General features: G+C 35.7%; 1 protein-coding gene across 21 annotated transcripts in view; it reads left to right on the top strand.

The window, feature by feature from the left end:
* Positions 1 to 27,736, top strand: part of RP1 (RP1 axonemal microtubule associated) — a 440,182-nt gene that overhangs the window by 160,661 nt on the left and 251,785 nt on the right. For all 21 annotated transcript variants that reach the window (XM_070631597.1, XM_070631612.1, XM_070631605.1 and 18 more), the window contains one exon: positions 24,621 to 24,784. In XM_070631597.1, coding sequence (XP_070487698.1) covers positions 24,621 to 24,784 — 164 coding nt within the window. The remainder of the gene's footprint in view (positions 1 to 24,620; positions 24,785 to 27,736) is intronic.

The raw sequence follows: 27,736 nt of genomic DNA, 5'->3' as shown, positions 1-27,736 counted from the left end.
GTTGATGGTTTCTTTTGCTGGGCAGAAGCTTTTTAAAATTTAATTAAAAAATATTTTATTGAGGTCACATTGGTTTGTTTATAACATTATATAAATTTCAGGTGTACATAATTATATTTCAACTTCTGTATGGGTTGCATCCTGTTCACCACTAAAAGTCTAGTTGCCATCTGTCCCCATATCCGTGTGCCCTTTTACCCCTTTTGCCCTATCCCCACTTCCTTCCCCTCTGATAACCAACAATTTGTTCTCCATATCTATTGTGTTTGTTTGTTTATCTTCCACATATGAATGAAGTCATACAGTAATTGTCTTTCTCCACCTGACTTATTTTGCTTAGGATAATACCCTCAAGGCCCATCCATGTTGTAAAAAATGGCATGATTTCATCTTTTTTATGGCTGAGTAGTATTCCATTGTGTATATATACCATCTTCTTTATCCATTCATCTGTTGATGGGCTCTTGGTTTGATTCCACATCTTGGCTATTATGAATAATGCTGCAATGAATATAAGGGTCCATAAATCTTTTTGAATTATTGATTTCATGTTCTTTGGATAAATACAGTGGAATAGCTGGATCATATGGTATTTCTATTTTTAATTTTTTGAGAAACCTCCATACTTTTTCCAAAGTGGCTGCAGTTGTTTGCATTCCCAACAGCAGTGTATGAAGGTTCCCTTTTCTCCACATCCTCTCCAACACTTATTTCTTGTCTTAATTATAGCCATTCTGACAGGTGTGAGGTGATATCTCACCATAGTTTTGATTTGCATTTCCCTAATAATTAATGATGTTGAACATCTTTTCATGTACCTATTGGCCATCTGTATATCTTCTTTGGAAAAATGTCTGTACAGTCCTGTTGCCTATGTTTTGATTGGGTTGTTTGGTTTCTTTTGTTCAGCTGTATTAATTCTTTATATATTTTGGATATTAACCTTTATTGGATATATGATTTGCAAATATTATCTCCCAGTTGGTTGGTTGTCTTTTCATCTTGTGATGGTTTCCTTTGCTGAGCAGAAGCTTTTTAGTTTCATGTAGTTCCACTTGTTGATTTTTGCTTTTGTTGCCTTTGGTTTGGTGTCAAATCCAAAAAATCATCACCAAGACCAATGTCAAGGAGTTTAATGCTTATGTTTTCTTCTAGGAGCTTTATGGTTTCAGATCTTACATTCAAGTCTTTAATCAATTTTGAGTTAAGTTTTGTGTATGGTGTAGGATAGTGATTTAGTTTCATTCTTTTGCATGTGGCTGTCCAGTTTTCCCAGCACCATTTCCTGAGACAATCTTTTCGCCATTATATTTTCTTGGCTTCTTTGTCATAAGTTAGTTGATCACATATGTGTGAGTTTATTTCTGGGCTCTCTATTCTATTCCATTGATCTATATGTCTGTTTTTATGCCAGTACCATACTGTTTTGATTACTACAGGTTTGTAATATAGTTTGAAATCAGGGAGCATGATACCTTCAGCTTTGTTCTTCTTTCTCAAGATTGCTTTGGATATTTGCGGTCTTTTTTAGTTCAATACAAATTTTAGGATTGTTCTGTTTCTGTGAAAAATGCCATTGGAATTTTGATAGGGATTGTATTGAATATGTAGATTGCTTTGGATAGTATGGACATTTTAACAATATTAATTCTTCCAATCCATGAGCATGGACTATCTTTCCATTTATTTGTATTTTCTTCAATTTCTTTCATCATTGTCTTATAGTTTTCATTGTACAGACCTTTCATCTCTTTGGTTAAATTTATTCCTAGGTGTTTAATTTTTTTTGATGCAATTGTAAATGGGATTGTTTTCTTAATTTCTCTTGCTGATAGTTCATTATTAATGTATAGAAACACAACAGATTTTTATATATTGATTTTGTATCCTGCAACTTTACTGAATTCATTTATTAGTCCTAACAGTTTTTTTTTGGTGTAGTCTTTAGAGTTTCCTGTATGTAATACCATGTTATCTGCAGGTAGTGACAATTTTACTTCTTCCTTTCCAATTTGATGCCTTTTATTTCTTTTTCTTGCCTAATTGCTATGGTTAGGACTTCCAGTACTATGTTAAATAAAGTGGCAAGAGTGGGCATCCTTGTCTTGTTCCTCATTTTAAAGGAAAAGATTTTAGCTTTTAACTGTTCAGTATGATCCTAACTTTGGGCTTGTCCTATATGGCTTTTATTATGTTGAGGTACTTTTCCTCTATACCCACTTTGTTGAGAATTTTTATCATAAATTTATGTTGAATGTTGTCAGATGTTTTTTTCTGCATCTATTAAGATGATTTTTTGATTTTTATCCTTCATTTTGTTAGTGGATGTGTCACATTGATTGATTTTCAGATGTTGAACCATCCTTGCATTCCTAGAATAAGTCTCACTTGATCATGGTTCCTTTTAATATATTGTTGAATTCAGATGCTAATATTTTGTTGAGGATTTTTGCATCTATGTTCAGTTGTGGATATTTGCCTGAAATTGTCTTTTCCTGTGGAGTTCTTGTCCACTTTTGGTATCAGGATAATGCTGGCCTTGTAAAATGAGTTTGGAAGTGTTCCTTCCTCTTTTATTTTTTGGGGGAATGTTTTTTCTACTTCTGAAAAAATTTCTGTTGGAATTTTGATAGAAATTGCTTTGACTCTAGATGACTTTGGGCAGTAATGACATTTTTAATGATATTAGCTTTTAAAAGCTATGAACATGGGATATCTTTCCATTGGTTTGTGTCTTCTTCAATTTCTTTTACCAGTGTCTTATAGTTTCTGATGTACAGATCTTTCATGTCCTTGGTTAAATTTATTCTTAAGTATTTTATTGTTTTTGATGTATTGTAAATGAGGTTGTTTTATTTCTTTTTCAGATAGTTCACTGTTAGTGTTTAGAAGCTCAACTGATTTCAGTATGTTGTATTTGTATTCTGAAACTTTACTGAATTTCTTTATTATCTTTAACAATTTTAGGTGGAGACTTTAGGATTTTCTATTTATAAAATCCAATCATCTGGGCTGGCCCCGTGGCCGAGTGGTTAAGCTCATGCGCTCCGCTGCAAGTGGCCCGGTGTTTCATCAGTTCTAATCCTGGGTGCGGACATGGCACTACTCATCAAGCCACGCTGAGGCAGCTCCACATACACAACAGAAAACCCCTGATTTGGATGCATTTTATTTCTTTTTTTCTCCTTCCCAGTTGCTCTGGCTAGGATTGCCAGTACTATGCTGACTAGGAATGGTGATAGTGGGCACTCTTGTCTTGCTCCTATCTTTCAGGGAAAGCTATCAACCTTTCACCATTAAGTGTAATGTTAACTGTAGGTTTGTCATATATGACCTGTATTATATTGTGGTATGACCCTTCTATACCCAATTTGTTGAGAGCTTTTATCATGAACAGATACTGAGTTTTGTCAAATTCTTTTTCTGAATCTATTGAGATGATCATGTGATTTTTTGCCTTTCGTTCTATTAATGTGGTATATTACATTTATTGATTTGTGTATATTGAAGTATCCTTGCTTCCCAGGGATAAATCCCACTTGATCATGGTGTATGATCCTTTTAATCTGCTGTTGTAGTTGGTGTAATGATGTGACAGCCTTGCCAGACAAGTGGTTTGTTACTGTATAAACCAATCTTCTTCATCGGGTGTGGTATATTTGTTTGACTGCTTGTCTTTTTATGACTTTTTGGAAATTGGTAGATAAGCAAGTATATTTTTATTTTTTAAAAAGTAATATTTTGTTGAGAATTTTTGTATCCATATTCATCCAGGATACTGGCATGTAGCTCTTTATTTTTGTCATGTCCTTATCTGGCTTTGGTATTAGGGTAGTGCTGGCCTAGTAAAATCAGTTTGGGAGTGTTCCCTCTTCAGTTTTTTGGAAGGATTTGAGGAGGATTGGTGTTAATTCTTCTTTAAATGTGTGGTAGATTTTACCCATGATGCATCTGCTTCTGGGCTTTTCTTCATTGGGAAGTTTTTGATTGCTAAATTGATCTCCTTATTTGTCACTGATCTGTTCAGATTTCTCATGATTCAGACTTGGTAGGTTGTAAGTTTCTAGGACTTTATCCATTTCTTCTAGTTTGTCCAATTTATTGGCATATAATTGTTCATAGTAGTCTCTTGTGATCCTTTATATTTCTGTGCTATCAGTTGTATATCTTCTCTTTCATATATGATTTTATTTATTTGAATGTTCTTTTTTTTGGGTAAGTCTCGTTAAAGGTTTGTTAATTTTGTTTATCTTTTCAAAAAACCAACTCTTAGTTTTGTTGAACTTTCCTATTGTCTTTTAAGTCTCTTTTATTTATTTCCACTCTGGTTTTTGTTATCTCCTTCCTTCTGCTAACTTTAGGCTTAGGTTTTTTTTTTCTTTTTCTAGTTCCTTGAGGTGTAAGTTAGGTTGGTCGTTTGAGATCTTTCTTTTTTCCTAATGTAGGCATTTATCTCTATAATCTTCCCTCTTAGAACTACTTTTGCTGCCTCCCATAAGTTTTGGTGTGTTGTATTTCCATTATCATTTCTTTCAAGATATTTTTTGATTTAATTTTGGATTTCATCTTTGATCCATTGGTTTTTAAGGAGGGTGTTATTTATTTTTCACATATTGGTGAATCTTCCAGTTTTACTCCTGTGATTGATTTCTGGTTTCATTCCATGTGATCAGAAAAGATAGATGGTATGATTTCAATCTTGGTAAATTTGCTGAGATTTGTTTAGAGGCTCAACGTATGATTTATTCTGGAGAATGTTCTGTGTGTGCTTGAGAAGAATGTGCATTCTACTGCTGTTGGATGGACTGTTGTATATCCATTTAGTATAAAGTATAGTTCAAATCTATGTTTTCTTATTGATTGTCTGGATGATCTATCTTTTGTTGGAATTGGGATATTGATGTTCCCATGATTATTGTATTGTTTTCCCTTTCTCTCTTCAGATCTGTTAGTATTTGCTTAATAGATTTAGATGCTTCAATTTTGGTTGCATATATATTTACAAATGTTATACCCACTAGGTTAATTGCCCCTTATATTGCTATATAATGATCTTCTTTGTCTCTTCTGATGATTTTGACTTAAAGTCTACATTGTCTGATATAAGTATAGCTGACTCTGCTCTCTTTTGGTTTCTGTTTCCATGGAATATCTTTTTCCATCTGTTCACTTTGAGCCTACATGTGTCCTTAAATTTGAAGTTAGTCTCTTATAGGCAGCATATTGTTGGATCTTGTTTGTTTTACCCATTCACTCACTCTGATTTTTTTTATTAGAAAATTTAATCTATTTATATTTAAAGTAATTATTGATAGCTAAGGACTTACAAATGCCTTCTTGTTAATTGTTTTCTGGCTATTTTGTAGTTCCTTTCTTCCTTTCCTCCTCTCTTGCTGTTGTCCTTTATGATTTGGTGATTTTCTGTAGTGGCATAATTTGATTCCCCTTCTCTTTATCTTATGTATATCTACTATAGATTTTCATTTTGTGTTTACCTTGAGGCTTATTTTGAACTTTTTATAGATATAACAGTCTACTTTAAGCTGATTACAGCATAACTTCAATCACATACAAAACCTCTACCCTTTTATTCCCTCAGCTCCATTTAATTTTTTTGATATTACAATTTATAACTTTTTGTGTTGTGTATCCATTTACAAATTACTATAGTTATAGCTATTTTAAATACTTTTGTCCTTTAACCTTTGTACTGGAATTAAGTCATTAATGCACCACCATATTAAAGTATTAGAATCTTCTGAATCTGACTGTATACTTTACCAGTATGCTGTATGCATTCATATGATTTTAAGTTAGTTTACTATCCTTTCACATTAGCCTTAAGAACTGCTTTTATCATTTCTTATAAGGCAGGTGTAGTTGTGATGAACTCCCTCAGCTTTTGTTTATTTTGGAAAGTGTTTATCCTACCTTCATTTCTGACAGACAGCTTTGCTGGGTAAAACATTCTTGGTCGGTAGCTTTTTTTTTCTTTCAGCACTTTGAATATGTCATCACATTCTTTCCTGGCCTGCAAGGTTTCTGTTGGGAAATCTACTGATAGCCTTATGGGGATTCCTTTATATAAGATAATTTTTTTCCCTTACTCCTTTTAAAATCCTCTTTGTCTTTGATTTTAGACTGTTTTGTTATAATGTGTCTTAGAGAAGATTGTTTTGGATTGGAAATTTGGTGTGACCTATTAGTTTGATGAACTTGCATGTACAAATCTCTCCCTGGGTTTTGGAAGTTCTCAGCTGTCATTTCTTTATAAATAAGCTCTCTACCCCTTTCTTCCTCTCTTTTCCTTCTAGGACTCCAGTGATGCATATATTGTCCTTCTTTATGATATCCCATAAATCCTGTAGTCTTTCTTCATTCCTTTTCATTTTTTTCCCTTTTTGCTCCTCTGACTGGATAATTTCAAGTGATCTTTTCTTCTGTCTTACTGATTCTTACTGCTGCTTGATCCATTCTGATGTTGAAGCTCTGTATTGAATTCTTCAGTCATTTTATTCTTCAACTCCAAAATTTCTATGTTTCTTTTTTATGTTTTCTATCTCTTTGTAGAACTTCTTATTTTGTTCTTGTATTGTTTTTCTGATTTTGTTAATTTGTTTATCTGTGTTCTCTTGAAGCTTACTGAACATCTTTAAGAGAATTGTTTTGAATTCTGTTCCAGGCACTTCCTTTATCTCCATTACTTTGAGGTCAGTTATTGAAAGTTTGCTGTGTTCCTTTGGTGAAGTCGTGTTTCTCTGATTCTTCATGATTCCTGTAGTCTTCCATAGGTGTCTGTATATTTGAAGAAGTGGTCATTTCTTTCAGAGTTTATGGACTGACTTTGTTAAGGAAAGATCTTCATCTGTGGGTGGAGGCAAGATGGAACATGTTGCTGTGACCCTGGATCTAGTGGTGTAGGGTGCCAAGTGTTAGGGTGTGTGGTGGTTCTGAGTTTGGTGGGGCATGGTGACTCATCAGCGCAGGCCACTGGAGTCCACAGCATCAACAACTGCATGGTCCTTGGCTACCACTGAGGGGCATCTACAGAGGCCGCAAGGGCTTTTAGGATACTCAGTGCTGCCCCAGGTCCAGTGCCTAGGGATCAGGGCATGCAGTAGTGGTGGCCAGAGCCAGTGGTGTGCACACACTTGGCTGTAGGGCCAGCTGCAGGTGCCTGTGTAGTGACAGGGATCAGTTGCAAAAATAAACATAGTGATGGGGATCAGGGCAATCAGCAAGGACCAGGGCCAACTGTGTGTACACCAGCAGCTGAGGGGATGGCCCTAGCATGCGCTACTGTGGCTGCTGGGTCTGACCATGGGTGCATGGAGTAGAGGCCAAAGTCTGGAGTTGGGCTAGAAGCATACAGGTGCAGAGGAGGAATGGTTTGCTGCAAATGAGCCCAGCGATGTAGCCCACTGATAGGAAACCAGGCTGGAATTGGACCCATAAGCAGCTGTGTGGTCTTGTCTGTTGGTGTGGACCATTATGGCTGTAGGGTTTCCCTATGGGTATGCACATGACAGTGGAGGCCAGTGATGAGAGTTTGGCTACTAGCATGTGGGTGTACAGCTGGTGGGGCTAGCTGCAGGTGAGCCCAATGGTATAGGCCAGTGACTGGAGATTGGTCTGAATCTGGGCCTACAACAGCTGTGGGGGCCTTGGCTGTCAGTGTGCACTTTCATGGCTCTAGAATCTGACTATGAGTGCACACATGGCAGTAGAGGCTGGGAATGAGAGTTAAGGCCACTGGAGTGCAAGTGCACATCTGGAGAGGGTGTCCCTGAGTGCACAGTGGTGAGGGTCAGCTGCAGGGATCTAGGCTGGCATCTTGCACTCACGCAGCCTCAGAGGCCTGGGCTTGAGCTGCCAGTGTGGATCACAGGCTGTAGCAGGGGCAGGGAGGAGAGAGTGGGGTGGGACTCAGGTGGCTGGTGTCTTTGAACGTGAATAGCTGTGGGGCAAAAACCAGTGAAATATACAGGGGCCCTCTGGCGGCTGTGCTGCACATTGGTTTCTTCCTCTGCAGCTCAGGTCTCTTGGAACCATGGTTGCTCCTACTGCATGGCTTATCCTGGCTACCCCTGCTCTTCTTCCTTGTTCCTAGTCATCTCTATATGTCTCAGCTTTCTATGTCTCTGGGTGAGATGAAACCAAAGTGAGTCCTTCATAAGGTGCCCTGAAAGGCTGGGGAAGGGCTAGGGAAGCTATTCGCTTACCCCTCTCTCCCTTCTCCCAGTGATGGGAACTCTTTCTAGCTGGGGTATTCCCTCTTGGTGCTGAGCTGTGTCAGCCTGGGGCATAGGATGATACAGGCAAAATGAAGTTGTTTTTCCTTCTCTTTTTGTGTGGTTATTCTCAGATTTTTGTTCCACTGTGAGGTTGAAGTTTCTTAAGTGGACTCCTGAGCTATCCCAGAGCTGTTTTTGTTTGTGGATAGCTTTCTAATTGTTGATCTTTGTTGGGGTGTGGAATCTGGGGTCTCCCACTACACCATCCTGGTGACGTCACTCCTATAAGACTAATGTTAGAACTTATATTCCCTCTCTCACCCTTCCAGAAGGCATGGTAGAGTATAGCATTGTGGGGATTCAGGTTGGTGCTGTGTTCCTTCAGCAGGTTAATACAGAGGTGAGTGGTGAGCCTGACATGCTCTGTGTGGTAGTCTGCCAGGCATCATTATAATGTACACCTTCGCCTGGGTCCACAAGTTGGGTTACCATGAAGCATCTGATTGACATGGAGTATGTGGGGTGATATGAGACATCTTGGTAGGACTGACTTAATCCTTGAGTGGTCTTGAGTGGGATAGGAGTAGGGTCCACAGTGACTGCCTGATTGACAGACAGCTGCAGACGTCTGCAGACAGCTGGCCCACTAATTTCTATAGGGCATTAAGAGCTAAAACCAGAGAGTGGGTCTGCACTGGCAGGTTGTCCAGCTCAGACGCTTTACTTCTTTGGATGGCAGATCCTTTTGTATTTTTATTTATTATCCAAATTATACATGTGTAACTAGTTTTAAAAAAATCAGGTAGAAGTGCAAGACTCAAAAAATAGTAGACCACTTTCTGACCTTTTAACATGCCTAATTCCCACTCCACAGAGGCCTTTAAAACTCTACCTTTAAAACTTTTAGCTCTTCTTCTATTTACTTCTGTATTTCTAAAAATATTGGTATTTGTTTCAATTTTAGATTTTGTCTACTGATATATTCCACCTCCCACCTTCTACTTCCTGTCCTTGTTCCTCCCAATAATGTTATAACTTTTTAAAATCACTATTCAGAGTTTTTATTTTAATTATCATGTAAATATTATTCCTAATTTGAACCTCTTAGCATATTCTAACCACATTTCCTTTCTTTCTTTCTTTTTTTTTTTTGTTTTAGGAAGATTAGCCCTGAGCTAACTGCTGCTGATCCTCCTCATTTTTCTGAGGAAGTGACCACATTTCCTTTCTTGAACTACTTTTGTTTTCCCTGAAGTTAAGAATTGACTATCACTTATTCATTACCAGACCCTCCCCCAGGGCTGTGACTCTCTGTCAGGATAGAAGTACAGATTAGTTCTTCTGTTAGACCTAATTTCTTTCCTTGGAGACATTTATTGTCTTAGAGGCATTCTTCATAAATCTCTCTCCCACCCCACCCACCTTACCTCATCTCATCCATTCTCATGCAAAATGGACTGTTTGCTCTCCAGGCCCACTGCACAACTGTCATCCTGGAGCTTTCCTTCAGCAACATCCTGGGAATCTCCTTTCCCTGTCTTTAGTGGATATCCTGTTTCTTGAAATCCATATCTTACTATTAGTTTAGGCCTCAGTTTTGATGGAACAAAATTCTCTGATAGTTTATAAGGAGGAGTACATGAGAGGTAAACTTTTGAGATCTTAAATGTATGAAATTACCTTTATTCTACTCCCATGCTTAACTGATAAAAATGATATAACATTTTTGGTTGGAAATAACAGTTTGAAAGCTTTCTTCGTTTATCTTTTCTCTTCCAGTCCCCATATGGGAAGTGCTAAGCTATTCTCATTTCTGCTCCTATATGTGTGACTCCTCCACCTTTCTTTTCCCCCAGATTTTTAGGACCTTCTTTTTATTCTGATATCCTGAAATTTCACAAAGATGTACATTGGTATAAGTATTTTTTTCATTTGTTATACTAAGCATTCAATACCCTTATTCTTCAGTTCTGGAAATTTTTAAAATATCATTTCTTTGATTTTTTCCCACCCTTTGCTTTCTTTGTTCTTTCATTTTAGAATTCCTACTATGAATATCATCTGAAGATGATGAACCTCTGGATTAATCCCTTAATTTTAATTTCTATTTCCTTTTTTCTCTCTTTTAAAAAATAAACCTTATTTCGGTATAATTCACATTCAATAAAAAACCCCCAATTTGAAGTGTACAATTTAACGGGTTTTGACAAATAAATACAGTCATGTGGCAGCCACTACAGTCAAGATATAGATTATGTCCAGTACTCTAAAAAGTTCTTTTGTGCCCTTTTACAGACAGTCTCCTTGCCCCTTTGCCAAGCCCTTGGAAACCAGTGATTTGCTTTGTGTAGCTATATTATTTTTTTCTAGAATTTCATGTGAATAGAATCATATGGTACGTAATCTTTGTCTGCTTCTATCACTTAGCAAAATTCTTTCGAGGTTCATTAATGTTGTTACCTGAATCAGCAGTTTGTTTTTCTTCATTGCTGAGTGGTATGTCATTATATGGATATACTACAATTTGTTTATACATTCACCAGTTAAAGGACATTTGAGTTATTTCCAGTTTTTGGCTATTATGAATGTAGTTACATAAACATTCCTCTGTAGGTCTTTTTACAGGACATATGTTTTTATTTCATACCTACCTAGGAATGAAATTGCTAGGTGGTATAGAAATTGTATGCTTAACTATATCAGAAATTACCAACTGTTTTCATAAGTTCCTCTACCATTTCACATCCCTACCAGGAATGTATGAAAATTCTTTATTCTTGCTTGCATTTGGTATTATCAGTTTTCTAAATTTTAGTCATTCTAGTGTGTTTTTAGTGATACTTCTTTGTGGTTTTAATCTGTATTTCCATAATGGATTTTTTTTTTCATTCTTGCTGTGGAGACATTATTTTATATTTTTTGTATTCTGTTTATGCTCTTTTTTTAAAAAAAATTTGAGGTGACATTGGTTTATAACATTATATAATTTCAAGTGTATATCATAATTTGACTTCTGTATACATTAATTGTGTTCACCAGCAAAAGTCTGGTTTCTCTCCGCCATCGTACAAATGACTTCATTTACTCGTTTTGCCCTCCCGCCACCCGCTTTCCCTTCTGGTAACAACTAGTCTATTCTCTATATCTTTGTGTTTGTTTGTTGTTGTTGTTTTTATCTTCCACATATAAGTGAGATCATATTGTATTTATCTTTCTCTGTCTGACTTATTTCGCTTCGCATAATACCCTGAAGGTCCATCTATATTGTTGCAAATGGCAAGATTTCATCTTTTTTAAGGCTTAGTAGTATTCCACTGTGTGTATGTATATATACATACACCACACCACATCCTCTTTGCCTATTCATTCATCCATGCGCACTCAGGTTGTTTCTATGTCTTGGCTACTGTAAATAAGGCTGCAATGAATATAGGGGAGGAGATATTTTTTCAAATTAGTGTTTTTATATTCTTTGGATATATACCAAGAAGTAGAATAGCTGGATCATATGGTAGTTCTAGTCTCAATTTTTTGAGGAATTTCAATACTTTTTCCATGGAGGCTGCATCAATTTACATTCCCACCAACAGTGACAAGTGTTCCCTTTTCTCCACATCCTCACTAACATTTGTTATTTCTTGTCTTTTTAATAATAGATATTCTGATGCGCATGAGATGATATCTCATTGAGGTTTGGATTTGCATTTCCCTAATACTTAGTGTTGTTGAACATCTTTTCATGTACCTCTTGGCCGTCTGTTTATCTTCTTTGGAAAAATGTCTGTTCAGATCCTCTGCCCATTTTTAATTCAGATATTTTATTGTTGTGTGAGTTCTTTATATCTTTTGGATATTGACCCCTTATCAGATGTATGCTTTGCAAAATCTCCAAATTGGTAGTCTTTTCATTTTGTTGATGATTTCCTTTGCTATGCAGAAGCTTTTTAGTTTGATGTAGTTCCATTTGTTTATTTTTACTTTTGTTTCCCTTGCTTGAGGATACATATTTAAAAAGATAATGGTAAGACTCATGTAAAAGAGTGTACTGCCTATGTTTTCTTCTAGCAGTTTGATAGTTTCAGGTCTTACATTTAAGTTTTTAATTCATTTTGAGTTAATTTTTGTGTATTGTATAAGGTAGTGATCCAATTTCCTTCTTTTGCATTGGCTGTTGGTTTTCCCAACACCATTTATTGAAGAGATTTTCTTTTCTCCATTGTATGTTCTTAGTTTCTTTGTCAAAAATTAGCTGTCCATTTTATTTGGACTTTCAATTCTGTTTCATTGATCTGTGTGTTGTTTTTTTGCCGATACTATGCTGTTTTGACAAATTACTATAGCTTTGTAGTATACTTTGAAATCAGGGAATGTGATACCTCCAGCTTTGCTCTTAATTTTTTCAAGATGTCTTTGGCTCTTCGTGTTATTTTGTTGTTCCACGTAAGTTTTAGGATTCTTTGTTCTATTTTTGTGAAAAGTGTCTTTGGGATTTTGTCAAGATTGCATTGAATCTGTAGATTGCTCTAGGTAATATGGACATTTTAACTATGTTAATTCTTCCAGTCCATGAGCATAGCATATCTTTCTATTTCTTTGTGTCTTCTTAGATTCCTTTTAATAATGTCTTATAGTTTTCAGTATATAGGTCTTTCACCTCCTTGGTTAAATTTATTCCTAGGTATTTTATTTTCTTGTTGCAATTATAAATGGGATTGTTTTCTTGATTTCTCTTTTCACTGGTTTGTTGTTAGTGTATAGCAACACAGCTGATTTTTCTATGTTGATTTTGCAGCCTGCAACTTTACTGTATTAGTTTATTATTTCTAATAGTTTTTTTTGGTGAATTCTTTAGGTTTTTCTGTATATAGAATCATGTTATCTGCAAATAGTGACAGTTTCACTTCTTTCTTTCCAATTTGGATGCCTTTTATTTTTTTTCCTTGCCTAATTCCTCAGGCTGGGACTTCTAATACTATGTTGAATAAAAGTGGGGATAGCGGGCATTCTTGTCTTGTACCTGTTCTCAGAGGAGTAGCTTTCAGTTTTTCACTGTTGAGTATGATGTTGGCTGTGGGTTTGTTGTATATGGCCTTTATTCTGTTGATGTATGTGCCCTGTATATCCACTTTGTTGAGTGTTTTTATCATAAATGGATGTTGAATCTTGTCAAATGCTTTCTCTGCATCTATTGAGATGATCATATGATTTCCTTTCTTTTAGGCTAAGATTTGCCCTGAGCTAACATCTGTCACCAATCTTCCTCGTTTTGCTTGAGGAAGATTAGCCCTGAGCTAACATCTGTTGCCAGTTTTCCTCTAATTTGTATGTACATCACTGCCACAACATGGCTGCTGACAAGTGGTGTAGGTCTTTGCCTGGGAACCGAACCCAGGCCGCCAAAGTGGCTGGACTTAAACACTAGGCTACAGGGCCTGTCCTGAGATGATCATATGATTTTTATTCTTCATTTTGTTAAAGTAGTGTATCATGTTAATTGATTTGTGGGTGTTGAACCATACTTGCATCCCTGGGATAAATCCCACTTGAGTGTGGTGCATGATCCTTTTAATGTATTTGGTTTGCTAATATTTTGTTGAGGATTGTTGCTGGATACAGGATGATCTGTGTTCATCAGCAATATTGGCCTGTAAATTTTCTTTTTTTTGTGTTGTCCTTGTCTGGTTTTGGTATCAAGGTAATGTTGGCCTTGTAAAATGAGTTAGGAAGCCTTTCCTCCTCTTCAATTTTTTGCAAGAGTTTGAGAAGGATAGATATTAAGTCTTATTTGAATGTTTGCTGGAATTCACCAGAGAGGCTGTCTGGTCTTGGGCTTTTGTTTTTTGGGAGGTTTGTGACTATGATTTCGTTTTCTTATTAGTAGTCAGTCTGTTCAGATTCTCTGTTTCCTCTTGATTCAGTTTTAGAAGGTTGTATGATTCTAAGAATTTATCTATTTCCTCTAGATTATCCAATTTGTTGGCATATAGCCTTTCATAGTATTCTTTTATAATTGTTTGTATTTCTCTAGTATCCATTGTAACTTCTCTTCTTTTGTTTGTGATTTTATTTATTTGAGCATTCTCTCTTTTCTTTTTAGTTAGTCTAGCTAATAGTTTGTCAATTTTGTTTGTCTTTTCAAAGAACCAGCTCTTAGTGTCATTGATCTTTTCTATTGTCTTTTAAGTCTCTATTTCATTTATTTCTGCTCTGATTTTTATTGTTTACTTCCTTCTGCTGACTTTGGGGTTTGTTTATTCTTTTCTAGTTCCTTTAAGTGTAATGTTAGTTTTTTTTTTAAAAAAATTTTGTTTCTTGACATAGGCTTGTATCACTATGAACTTCCCTCTCAGTACCACTGTAACTGCATTCATAGATTTTGGTATGTCATATTTCTATTTTCATTTGTTTCCAGGTATTTTTTGATTTCTCCTTTGATTTCTTTGTTGATCCAATAGTTGTTTAGTAGCATGTTGTTTAGTCTCCTCGTATTTGTGACTTCCAACTTTCTTCTTGTAGTTGGTTTTTATTTTCATATTGTTGTGGTTGCAAAAGATGCTTAATATGATTTCAGTCTTCTTAAATTTATTGAGACTTATTTAGTGGCCTAACATATGATCTATCGGGGAGAATGTTCCATGTGAACTTCAAAGTAATGTGTTTTGCATTTTTTGGATGGAATGTTCAGTATATATCTATCTATTCAGTCCATCTGGTTTAATGAGTCATTTAAGGCCATTGTTCCCTTGTTGGTCTTTTTGTCTGGATGATCTATCCATTGATGTAAGTGGACTATTAAAGTCCTCCACTATTATTGTGTTATTGTCAATTTCTCCCTTTCGGTCTGTTAATATTTGCTTTATATATTTAGGTGCTCCTATGTTAGGTGCATAAATATTCATGAATGTTATATCCTCTTCTTGGATTGACCCCTTTTATCATTATGTTATAGCTTATAGCCTTCTTTGTCTTTTGTTATCGTCTTTGTTTTAAAGTCTGTTTTGTCTAATGTGAGTATTGCTACTCCAGCTTTCTGTTTGTTTTCATTTGCATGGAATGTCTTTTTCTCTCCCTTCACTTTCAGTCTAGATGTGTCTATAGATCTGAAGCAAGTCTCTTGAAGGCAGCATATAGATGGGTCTTGTTTTTTTTTTTTAATCCTTTTAGCCACCCTCAGTTTTTGATTGAAGCATTTAATCCACTTACATTTAAAGTAATTATTTATACATATGTACTTACTGCCATTTGTCAGTTTTCCATTTTCTTTTTTTTCAATAGTTCTTTTCTGTTCCTTTCTTCTTTTGGTCTCTTCCCTTGTAGTTTAATGGTTTTCCTTAGTGTTATGTTTTGTTTCCTTTCTCATTATGGTTTTGTGTACCTGTTGTTGGTTTTTGGCTTGTGGTGACCATAAGATTTTTATATGTTGACTTTTATAGATGGGAATCTATTTTAAGGTGATAGTTGCTTAAGATTGAATGCATTCTAAAAGAACTACACTTTTACTCCCCCTGCCACATTTTATGTTTTTCCCCTTGTATTTTACATGTTGTTATTTTGCGTATCGCTTAACTACTTATTGTGATTATAGTTGATTTTTACTACTTTTGTCTTTTAACCTTCATACTAACTTAAGTGCCTGAACCACTGCCTTTACTAAATGTTTGCCTTTACAAGTGAGATTTTTCCTTTCATATATTCTCTTTTTTCTAGTTATGGCCTTTTCTTTTCCACTTCTTGTAAGGCTGGTTTAGTGGTGATGAACTCCTTTAGTTGTTGCTTGTCTGGAAAACTCTTTATCTCTCCTCCAATTCTGAATGATAACCTTGCTGGATAGAATATCCTGGTTATAAGTTTTCTTCCTTTCAGCACTTTAAATATATCATACCATTCCCTTCTGAGCTTCAGAATTTCTCCTGAAAAATCAGCTGATAGTCTTATGGAGGTTCCCTAGTTTGTGACTTGTTGTTCTTCTCTTTCTATCTTTAAGATTCTCTTGTTAGCTTTAACTTTGATCATTTTAATTATGATATATATTGTTGTGTATCTCTTTGGCTTTATCTTGTTTGGGACTCTGTGGTTTCTTGGCCTGGATGTCTGTTTCCTTCCCAATTTAGGGAAGTTTTAAGCCATTTTTTCTTCAAATAAATTTCCTCCCCCTTTCTCTTCTCCTTTTGGGACCCCTATAATGTGAATCAGTGTGCTTGATGTCCCAGAGTTCCCTTAAGTTATCTTCATTTTTTTAAACTGTTTTTTCTTTCTGCTGTTCTGATTGAGTGATTTCCACTACCCTGTCTTTCAGATCACGGATCCATTCTTCTGAATCATCTAATCTGCTGTTATTTTCTCTAGTCTGTTTCTCATTTAAGTTATTATATTCTTCTGCTGTGATTGGTTCTTTCTTATATTTTTTAATTCTTTGTACAAGTTCTCACTGTGTTACTCCATTCTACTCCATCGGTCAGTAAGCATTTTTATGACCATTACTTTGACCTTTTTACTTATCTTTGTTCCGTTAGGGTTTTTCTCTAGGGTCTTATCTTGTTCTTTCATTTGGAACATATTGCTTTGTCTCTTCATTTTGTTTGGCTTTCTGTGTTTCTTTCTATGAATTAGGTGAAACAGCTACCTCTCTGGCTCTTGAAGGAGTGGCCTTGTGTAGGAGTATTCCTCGTATAAACTGTGTATGCTGGGTGGCTTTAACAGGACAGCTGGAGTAGGCATGAGCTGAGGAGTCCCCAGCCACTTGGTGCTTGGGGACACCTTTGAGGGGCAGCTGGAGCAAGGTGCCAGCAGGTTCTAGACTGCCCTGTGGCCGGGGCCTGAGAGTGCCTTGGCAGGGGAACTGGAGATGGAGCAGGCCAGGGAGCCCTGGGCTGCTCTGTGCCTGGGGGAGTGCTGGGACAGTCTTAGCAGACTGGTGGCATCTGGACTATACTCAGACCAGTGCTATCAAGATGGAAGGGGAATACAAAGAATGGTGCCTGCTGATGCTTCTGACCCTGGAGAGAATTCCCAGTAGTTCTCACCTGTTTGGCTGATGATCTAGGAATCGTAAATGGATTTCTTCCCATATAGTCTAGGTGTCCTTTACACCACTGTCTTTTCTTCTGTGCCCCAGGGTGGGGAAGCCTGTATGTAGGCCTCTCAGTGCTATCCCTCCCTGCAGCATGGGTTGCCATGTTGGGTGTGGGGTTCCTGTCAAATGGTGTCTTTGTCTCTCTTCCCTGTTTCTTTGTGGTCCCTTTGTACAGAAGCTGTTCAATCAACCTTCAGTTCTTCTTCAGGAAGAATTGCTCTAAATGTAGGTGTGGATTCAGTGTGTCATGAGAGGAGGGTGGGTTCAGAGTTTTCCTACACCGCCATCTTTGACCCCCTCCTCCCCTAATGACTAATGACGTTTGTCATTCTTATGTCTTTGTGGTACAGTGTGTTTTCAAGTCTTATTTTCTCTTCGGTATTTGTAGTTTGTAGCTCTAGGGTGGTAAGAGTTCTTTATATATTTTGGGCATAATGTATTCAGATGTATGTTTTACACATATTTTTACCTGTCTATAGCTCCACAGCCAATTAAGTCGCCTTGAGCTTTATATTCCTGAGTGAAAATAGAGACCATAGAAAGATGCAGAAGTCAAGTCAGCTTAGTGCTTAGAGGCAGCATGTGGAAGAGCGCCACAGAGAACCATATTCAATGACCCTGCCCAGTTACAGAGCAGTCTATCATTGTCTTAGAGCCTCAGATTGGCATTTTGCTACTTCAGGAGGAAGAAAGCAAAAAGGAAGGCTTCTCTGGCATGATTAGAGAAATAGTTCTCTTCCATTAGTTCTGTACCCCCTCTTCTCAGAAGTTTGTTTATTTATGGCTACTACTGATTTCACACAATCAATCTTCTTCAAATAGTAGTAGCTGAAATAAAACACTTTTTTCTTGTTGCCTTGCTTGGAATAAGATTTCCAATGATTTAATCTTAAGTATTTGCGACTTATATTTGGCTAACACCCATCAATGTAAATTTCCTTGTAGATGCCACTGTCATCCAGTGCCTATGTAACTGTCCTGGAGATTGATCCCTTTTCTTTCATGTTTATTTTTATTGCTGCATATATAAATTGCAGTCATTCAGGTGTGTAGACAGGAATAGATACTATCTCTCTAATTTTGTACTTCAGGAATTTCATTTTCATTTATGTAAGCATTTTATCTTTTTTTTTTAAATTTACAAAGTTTATAGCAGTATTTATATGTATTTCTTAAGTGAACTATTAGCCTAATTCATTCTTTCTCAACTTTTTTTTTTTTTTTATTATTTCCTTCTACTAATGAGAGAAATAAAATACTAAGGAATAATATTCTGTTTGCTAGGGTTGAGTTTAGGAGAGCCATGAAACCTTATAATATTTAAGCATTTTGCCCTCCAAGAACCAGTTTTCCTTTTTTGGGAGTGATATTGCCCCTGTTGAGAATGCAGTTACATTGATAGAAAACAGGTAATTCTATAGCAGTTACATTGATAATAATAGCTTTCCTTTATTAAGTGACTCTAATGTACTAGACACTGTACTATGTGACTAATAAATGTTATCAGATATAGCTCTTATAAAAACCACATGAAGAGTATATAATTTCTATTTTCTGTTTGAAGAAACTACGACAAAGATGTTAGGTTGTTATCTTATCTAAAACCAGGTTTCAAAGTGTAAATCTCAAGATACTTCTGTGTGACCTCAAAGATCTCCTATTATTCTCCACTCCTCACAATGATACTATTCAAATTAATTGAAAAGTGATGCCATTTTGTGGCCAAGATATACAATTTATTGTGGTGCTTCAAGTCCAAACATATTGACTTCTAGAAATGGTTCTTGTAGGTCATCAATGATTTTTTTGATCTGTGAGTAGCTTATAGTTTACTGGGAAGAACAGCTGGCAAGTGATTATAAGGAACTGTGAAAATATAGAAGTATAATTATAGAGGGGATTTTTTTATAACCATGATGTGAAAACTTTATTTTGTTCTAGAAGAATTCAGACACAAGTTTCCTATATTCTGGTACTCCTAAAGAGCTCTTCATCTATAATATGCAATTCATCATCTAAAATTATATCTATTTTTCCTTTTACATGTTTGCCTATTTAAAGAGGTAAAAGTAATGTAGCATATGGTAAAAGTCAAATAGTGTAGATAAATACAAAATGAAAAGTTAACCTTTCCCTAACTCTAACTTTTAAACTGTGCTCATAAAGATATCTTCATTTTTCTCTCTAAATTTAAATGCATATGTCAGCACATATACATATATCTGTGGATATCCTTTTTCTTTGCAAAATTGAGATAATGGTATCCAAATTGTGCTGTATTTTGCTTTAGTCATTCTTTTAAAATTGTTGTGTTATGTAGCATAGCATTGTGGCTGTTTTGTAATTTCTCTGACTCATTCTGTATTAAAAGATATATAGTTGCATCTAAATATTCACTATTACAAGGAGTCTTGAAGAATGTCCTTAGTACACATAGTTTGGCATCTTTGTGAAGATATTTGTTCAGTGAATTATAAGAGTAAGACTGTTATCAAAGGACACATGCATTGTAAATTTTCATAGATATTGCCAAATTGCCCTTCAAAAAAGATACAGGAAACTACACTGATGCCAATGTGTATGAGAAAGTCCATTCTCACAGCACTAGATCTTCTAAAACTAAAGATTTTTGCCAATCTGATAGATGAAAAACAATGTCTTCTTTTGATTTGCTTTTCTTTGGTTTTAAGGAAGGTTGAGCATATTTTCTGTTTCTTTGATACTTGTGTTTTGTATTTTAATGAATTGCTTATTCATATCCTCGCCCATATTTCTATTGTGAAATCCATGTTTTGTTTTTTGATTATGTGAGCTGTTTGCAAATGGAAAACTTTAGTCTTTTTTCATTTGTGTGGCAATTTTTTATCAACTTTACCATTCCAGTTATGGCTTTTAGAAGTTTTTGTTTATTTAATGATTAAAACAATCAATTGTGTTGAGGGGTAATTTACATAAATAAAATGCACATATTTTACATCTACAATGCGATGAGTTTTGACAGTTGAGTTCACCACTTCAATCAAGACAGAATAATTCTGTCATCCCAAATAGTTTCTTCATGCTCTTTGCAGATAATTCCACCACCCCTGGCACTAGGAAAGAACTCATTTTCTTTTTGTTACTGTAAATAAGGTTGCCTTTCCTAGAAGTTTTTATGTGGAATCATACAATATATACTTTTTTGTCACTAGAATTTTAATCAGCATAAAGCTTGCGATTCATCCAAATTTTTGTATGTATCAGGTTATGCCTTTTAATTGCTAAATTGTATTTATTTATGTAACACAATTTGCTTATATTGTCACTTTTTGTATTAGTTTCCTAGGGTTTCTGTAACAAATTATCAGAGGCAAGATGGCTTGAAAAAACAGGAATTTATTCTTTCATATTTCTGGAGACGAGAAGTCCAAAATGCAGATGTTGGCAGTGTCATGCTCTCTTTGAAGGCTCTATGGGAAGAGCCTTCCTTGCCTCTTCCTGGCTTCTGGTGGTTGCAGGCAGTCCTTGGCATTCTTTGGCTTGCAGCTAGATATTTCCAATCTCTGTGTACTAAGGGCATTCTTCCCTTGTCTCTGTCTCTGTGTCTCTTCTCCTTTTCTTATAAAGATACCACTCATAATTGACTAAGCCCACCCTACTCAAGTATGACTTCATCTAAACTAATTACATCTGCAACGACCCTATTTCTAAATAAGATCTCATTCACAGGTACCAGGAGTAAGGACTTGAACATATTTTTTAGGGGACACATTTCACATAATAGTTCTTCTGGCCCTGGAAAATTCATGTCCTTTTCATATGCAAAATGCATTTACCACATTCCAGCATTCCCCAAAGTTTTAACTATTGCAGCATCAACTTTAAGTCTATAACATCATCTAAATGTAACCTTCTGAAAATGTTCAAAATCTCATCTTTGATAGCATTTGAATTAGGTATAGGCAAGCCACTTGTATAATCCATCCTTGGCCGAAATTCCTCTCCATTCACAGACCTGTGAAACTAGAAAACAAGTTATCTGCTTTTAAAATACAACGGTGGGACAGGCATAGAATAGACATTCCCAACCCAAAAGGGAGAAATTAGAAGGAAAAAAGGGGGGTCACATGTCCCACGCAAGGCTGAAGTCCAGCAGGGCAAATTTCGTTAGATTTCAAGGCCTGGGAATAATCCTCCATGGCTTACTGCTTTGTTCTCTGGGCCCTGCTAAGGCAGTGGCCTCATCCTTTTGGCCCTCCACGGTGGTGGCCCTTCCGTCTCAGCCCACCAGGGCCCTTGGCCCTTGGTGTCATTCTTCCTTCATTTCATCCCATCTCTGTCCCTTTCATCTGCTGGAATAAATTTCTTGAATGCCTTGTTGGTAATCTGTGGATATCATGAGGAGTCACATCATTAGACACAAGGGTTCTCTACAGATCCTTCCTGGATAACTCCATCTCTACTCCTGGCTTCTGCTGAGATGGTTGATTGGATGCATAAATCATATGCCTAATCTCTCTAGCAAACAGTATTTCTGCCATGCCCTTGGCTCTGTTTGCAGAACATCATATCTGGATAGGTTGAAAATTTTCCAAATCTTCAAGTGCTGCTTCCTTTTTCCTTAACATTCCTTTCTCAATTTATCTCTTTCCTCTTTCATTTTACCGTAAGCAGCAAGGAGAAACCAGGCCACACCTTTCACACTTTGATTGGAAGTCTCCTTGGCTAAATATGTAGGTTCCTTACTTACCAGTTCTATTTCCACCACTGAATAATAGAGCACAATTCAGCCAGGTTCTCTGCCACTTTATAGAAGCATGGCCTTTGCTCTAGTTTCCGATAATGTGTTTCTCATTTCCATCATTTCCAATAGTGAGTTTCTATCATGAATGAGTATGTAATTTTGCCAAATGCTGTTTTTGTATTTTCTGAGGTGATCAGATACATGTTCTCCTGTTCTGTTAATATGATGCATTACATTTCCACATGCATTCCTGGGATAAACCTGAAGACTGTGGTTGACTTGATTTCCTAATATTTGTTGAGAATATTTTCATTTACTTCATAAGGGTTAGTACTCTTTAGTTTTCTTATTATATCTTTGTCTGGTTTTGGTATTAGAGTAATACTCATCTCACACTATGAGTTGCAAACTATTCCGAAGGGTTTGTGTAGGATTCATATTATTTATTTCTTAAAGGTTTGATAGAAAATTCAACCTCTGGGCCTGCTTTCTTCATGAAATAAGTTTAATTGTAAATTTATTACGATTTTTTAGAAGATAGAGGGCAATTCAAATTTTCTACTTATTTTGTATCTGTTATGGTAATTTGAGTCTTTCATCAAGCTATTTGTCCATTCCCTGCATCCTAGTTTTCTCCAGTCCATTTATTCACCCCTTCAACCCATTCTTTTTCAAATTGGGGCCTAACAGGATATGAACATTAAGAAGGTTTTTAGAGTTTTATCTATTCATCCTCTTTCTCCCGTAATGTTGCTGAGCAAGCTGGGGTAAGTACCCTACCAATTCCTGAAATCTTCTGTCTCACTCTTCTCTTGGCTTCAGCTTTACAAAGATTATGGCATAAGGTTTTGTACCTTCTTTTTTTAATTTCTACTGTTTTTTTTTTTTGCCAGTTCTTCTTTTTTTTTAATTAAATTTTTTTTCTTATTTATTTTGTTAGTTTTCCTTTGACCTGTCATCACTTCACCAAAATCTTACATTAAACATTTTCTGATTTTTTTCACTTTTGGTGTGTTGGCCTTACTACCTCATATAGATTCCAAGCTTACAGAGGATAAAGACTTCATTTTATGTTTTTCATATACTCCTCCCCATGACACTGGATACCTAGTAATGACTCAATGACTTGTTGGCTATTGACTGATCGAAGTGTAAGTTATGAACTAAAGGATGAATCTTAGTTCATGATCGTTAGATTCTACTCCAGTTTTTACAACACTCCCTTCCAAGGTTAAGGTTTTAATGATTTAAAGAAGTGTAAACACCTATGGTAAACAGACATCATATTTCATTATTTTCATTTTTATTTCTATTCCTATACTTTTCATCTTAGTTGTTAGAAAATGCAATTTCTTTCTCTATTGATTTAGTCCGTGTACATTTAGCAAGTATTGATTCTCCCCTGAACTCTTTTGCTGCATTTCTAAGAGAGCAGAAGCTGAAGAGCTTTATTTCATTTTATTCAAACAAGCACTAATATGATAATTATTCTACAGAAAACAGCTAGAATTTTCCCATCTCCATAGTTTGTGATTGCAATTTAACTGCTTCTGCCACTATTAAAGATAGCCTATCATCCTTCTACAATTTTTTAAAATGACGTTTTTCTTTGCTAACTGATTGTCTGCCAAGATGGTTTGGTAGCCTAACGTGGCTTTTTACCATGTGTTGGAAAAATAAAGTAGAATTTCCTGTTTTAAAGTAGATTTTTAAAAACATACGTTAATTTAACATGTATTTATTGTTCCATGTAAGTAAAATTTAAATCTGGAACTTGATTACTATTTGAATGATCAAGATGGGAAATACACTTATGTTCCCTAATTTCTCATTACTACAATTTTCTTATTGATCAACTCTTGATGTTTACTCCAAACCTGGCAAAATTAAATTGAAATCCTAGGAAATAATATCATACCACTGTCAATATGCTATAATGTTTAGTTAATCTTAGTTGTATTCACAATTAACCACATATTTTCTAGCACTGTTTTTATTTGTTGCTGAGTGATACAGAATTTACTTTGTGGAACTCAGTTAATTCATCTATTAATTAGGGATACCTAAAAGAGTAAGTGAAGAAATTGTACCAGATGACTTCTCAAATTCCTTCTAACTTACCTGATTCCAATTTTTATCCTTATATAAATTGCTATGTAATTTTTTTATTTTGGAAAATATCTAAACTCAAAAAATCTTAAAAGATATAATTCTGAATGCACATATTACATGTCACAACTAAGATTATTGGAGGTATTTTGTCAAAATGCTGAGCACTTAAGAGATGTTATATAGTGACTGTCTCAGAGTCCAGGCATGACCAACTGTGACAGGATAATGGTATCTCTCTAATGTTATTATTAAAGATCTTCTAGGAAATATTCTCATGGTTGTATTGTAGGAAATAGTAATTTTATTGAGTATTTTAAAAACCAAGTCTAAATCCTGTGTTATAGCACTTTTCTAGAGGGGATAGAGAAGAGTATGTTGTGTCTATGCTGAACTCTTGTAGCTCCGTGACAACCTGCTGTTCTGAGTCTTCCATTTTTATCAGCTGCTGTAATGCTGTGTATTACTTGTGCTTCTATAGGTGTTAACTGGAAAGTTTCCATAATCACCAGTGACTTGCCAAATGCAGGGACCAGCTCACAGATTTATATTATACTATATGGACAACATAGAAGTTCAGCCCCCATATATCTTTATGGAACAGATGGAGCTCGATTTCAGGATGGCTGTGAAGACATCTTTACTGTAAGTGATAAAATGGAGTAAAACCTGTTAATATAAGTTAATGTAAGTTAATATAAGTTAAAATAAGCTAGTAGACACTTTGAAATTAATACAGTCTATCGAATTGGGTGCTTCCTGTTGTAACACCATGTGTCCTGCAGAAGAACAATCAAAAGTAATTGATTGCAGTTTTTGTTCAAGCAGATTAAACACAAGTAGAACTGCAATATGGTAAGAGATAACAGCCAGAGAGAAATACTAGATGGCCAAGATTGATGGTTTCTATTCTTGTGGCTGTCAGGAGCAAGGACTTATGCCTTTCTGGCTGAGGCTCTAACAGATAAGTCTTAAAGTCAAGGTCAAAAAGGGAAAAATAAAATTATCAAATAATGGAGGACAAAGAAGTTGTCATCAAATTATTAGGTCATGGCTAGACACATAGAGATCAAGATCTAGGGAGAAAAAGAGGTAGCAAGGAAGAAGTAGGGGAGACCAGTGTCATGTTGTTCAAGTCAGAAAGATTAGCAATCAAAGGCAAGACTTGAAATGAGTTAAGCACCTGCACTTATAGGTGTCTTATAATGTCTGTTGAATGAATGACTGAATGCATAGATTGTTTTGAACTGGGTAGCAACAGAGAATAAAATCAGAATCAGAAAATGAGGGTCCTTAAATATCTTAAATCTTTGCAGGATATCCACTTCCATGTGATCCTGGGTGTTTAGTTTACTACAACCTGGGCACTCAGCACACATATGTTACAGGGAAGGCTGAGCCATTTGGAATCAAGCTAATAGTTTAATTTGATCCATCCTTTCCATACTTTCTATATGAGTCAGTATTTAAAGAAACTCTTTCTTGTATTGATGGTCACTACAAATAAAAGTAAAAAATGAAGACTTTTTCATTATTTTGCAAATGTAAGAAATAGTTTTAGAAGTGACTACACCAAAAGAGTCTAAGCTGTTTTTATTATTGTTGTTTTACTATTTTATTGTTTCAAGTTTACTTTTAAATCAAATTATACCTTCACACGTGTATAGGATTAAATCATTCTGAATTCTGCAGTAAGAAAGGAGCACCTTTACCTCCTCATTCCCATTTCCTTCTCCCTCAGGAAACCGTTTTCATAGTTTGATGCTTCTTTCTTTCTGAGCACTGTGGCCTACCTTTCAGCTCTTTCAGTTGTCTTGCTCTCTCTTCCTTGAGCCCTGAGGTTGCCACATTTCTATCTTGTTTGTAGAGGTGATGGCTTCATTAAGTTTAGTAGTTTAATGCCTATTTTGATTGTAGTTTTCATTCATTCTGATGAATTGTTTTCTTGTAAGGGTTCTTAGGTAAATTTTCGCTTTCCCTTCTTTCCTTTTTCCTTATAGTTTTTTCATATAGATCTTTTCTTTTCCTTTTTATTGTGGTAAAATCCACAAAATGAAACTTACCAGTTTAACCATTTTAAAGTGTACAATTCTCTGGCATGTAGTTATTCACAGTATTGTTCAACTGTTAACCACTATCTAGTTCCTGAATATTTTAGTCACTCCAAAAGGAAATGTCATTATGCAGTCACACCCCATTCCTTTTCTCCCAACTCCTAGCCAAGTCTAATTTGCTTTCTGTCTTTAACGATTTGCCAATTCTGGGTATTTCATATATGGAATCATATAAAATGTGGCCTTTTGTGTATGACTTCTTTCACTTAGCATAATGTTTTCAAGGTTCATCCATGTTATAGAAGGTATCAGTACATCATTCCTTTTTATGGCTGAATAATATTTCATTGTATGGAAATACCACACTTTGTTTATCCATTCATCTGTTGATGAAAATTTGAGTTGTCTCTACCCTTTGGCTGTTGTGAATAGTGTTTGTATGAACATTTGTGTACAAGTGGGTTTTTTCTTTTTAACACGTGTTTTCATTTCTTTTGAGTATGTACCCAGAAGTGGAATTTCAGGGTCATGTGGTAATTCTGTCTTTAACTTTTTGAGGAACCACCAAACTGTTTCCACAGTGGCTATCCATTTTACATTTCCACCAGCAATGTGTGAGGGTTCCAGTTTCTCCACATCCTCACCAACACTTGTTATTGTCAATTTAAAAAAAAAATTCTAGTCTAACCTCGTGAATGTGAGATGGGGTGTCATTGTTATTTTGATTTACATTTCCCTAATGATTAATGATATTGAGTATCTTTTCATGTGCTTGTTGGCCATTTGTATATCTTCTTTGAAGAAATATCAATTCAAATCCTTGTCCTATATTTTAATTGGGTTGTTTTTCCTTTTGTTGTTGAGTTGTAAGAGTTCTTTATATATTGTGAATACTAGACTCATCAGAAATATGATTTGCAAATATTTTCTTCTATTTTTTGGATTTTCTTTTCACTCTTTTGTTAGAATCCTTTGATGGACAAGATTTTTTTTTTTTTTTTTTTTTTGCGGAAGGTTAGCCCTGAGCTAACTACCACCAATCTTCCTGTTTTTGCTGAGGAAGACTGGCCCAGAGCTAACATCCGTGCCCATCTTCCTCCATTTTATACGTGGGATGCCTACCACAGCATGGCTTTTGCCAAGCAGTGCCGTATCTGCACCCAGGATCTCAACTAACAAAAACTGAGCCGCTGAGAAGCAGAATGTGTGAACTTAACCACTGTGCCACTGGGTTGGCCCCTGATGCACAAGAATTTTTAATTTTGATGATGTCTAATTTATCTATTTTTTTCTTTTGTTGCTTGTGTTTTTGGTGTCATATGTAAGAAACCATTGCCAAATCCAAGATCTTGAAGGCTTACCCCTAAATTTTATTTTGTATTAATTCTTGATCCATTTTGAGTTAAATTTTGTATATGGTGTGAGGTAAAAGTCCAATTCCATTATTTTGTATGTGCATACCTAGTAGTCCTGGCACTGTTCGTTAAAGAGACTATTCTTTCCCCATAGCATTGGCTTATCCTCTTGTTGAAAATCAACTGAC

Source organism: Equus przewalskii, chromosome 8, assembly GCF_037783145.1.
Source record: "Equus przewalskii isolate Varuska chromosome 8, EquPr2, whole genome shotgun sequence".
NCBI lineage: Eukaryota > Metazoa > Chordata > Mammalia > Perissodactyla > Equidae > Equus > Equus przewalskii.
This window is presented reverse-complemented; position numbering and strand designations above follow the sequence as displayed.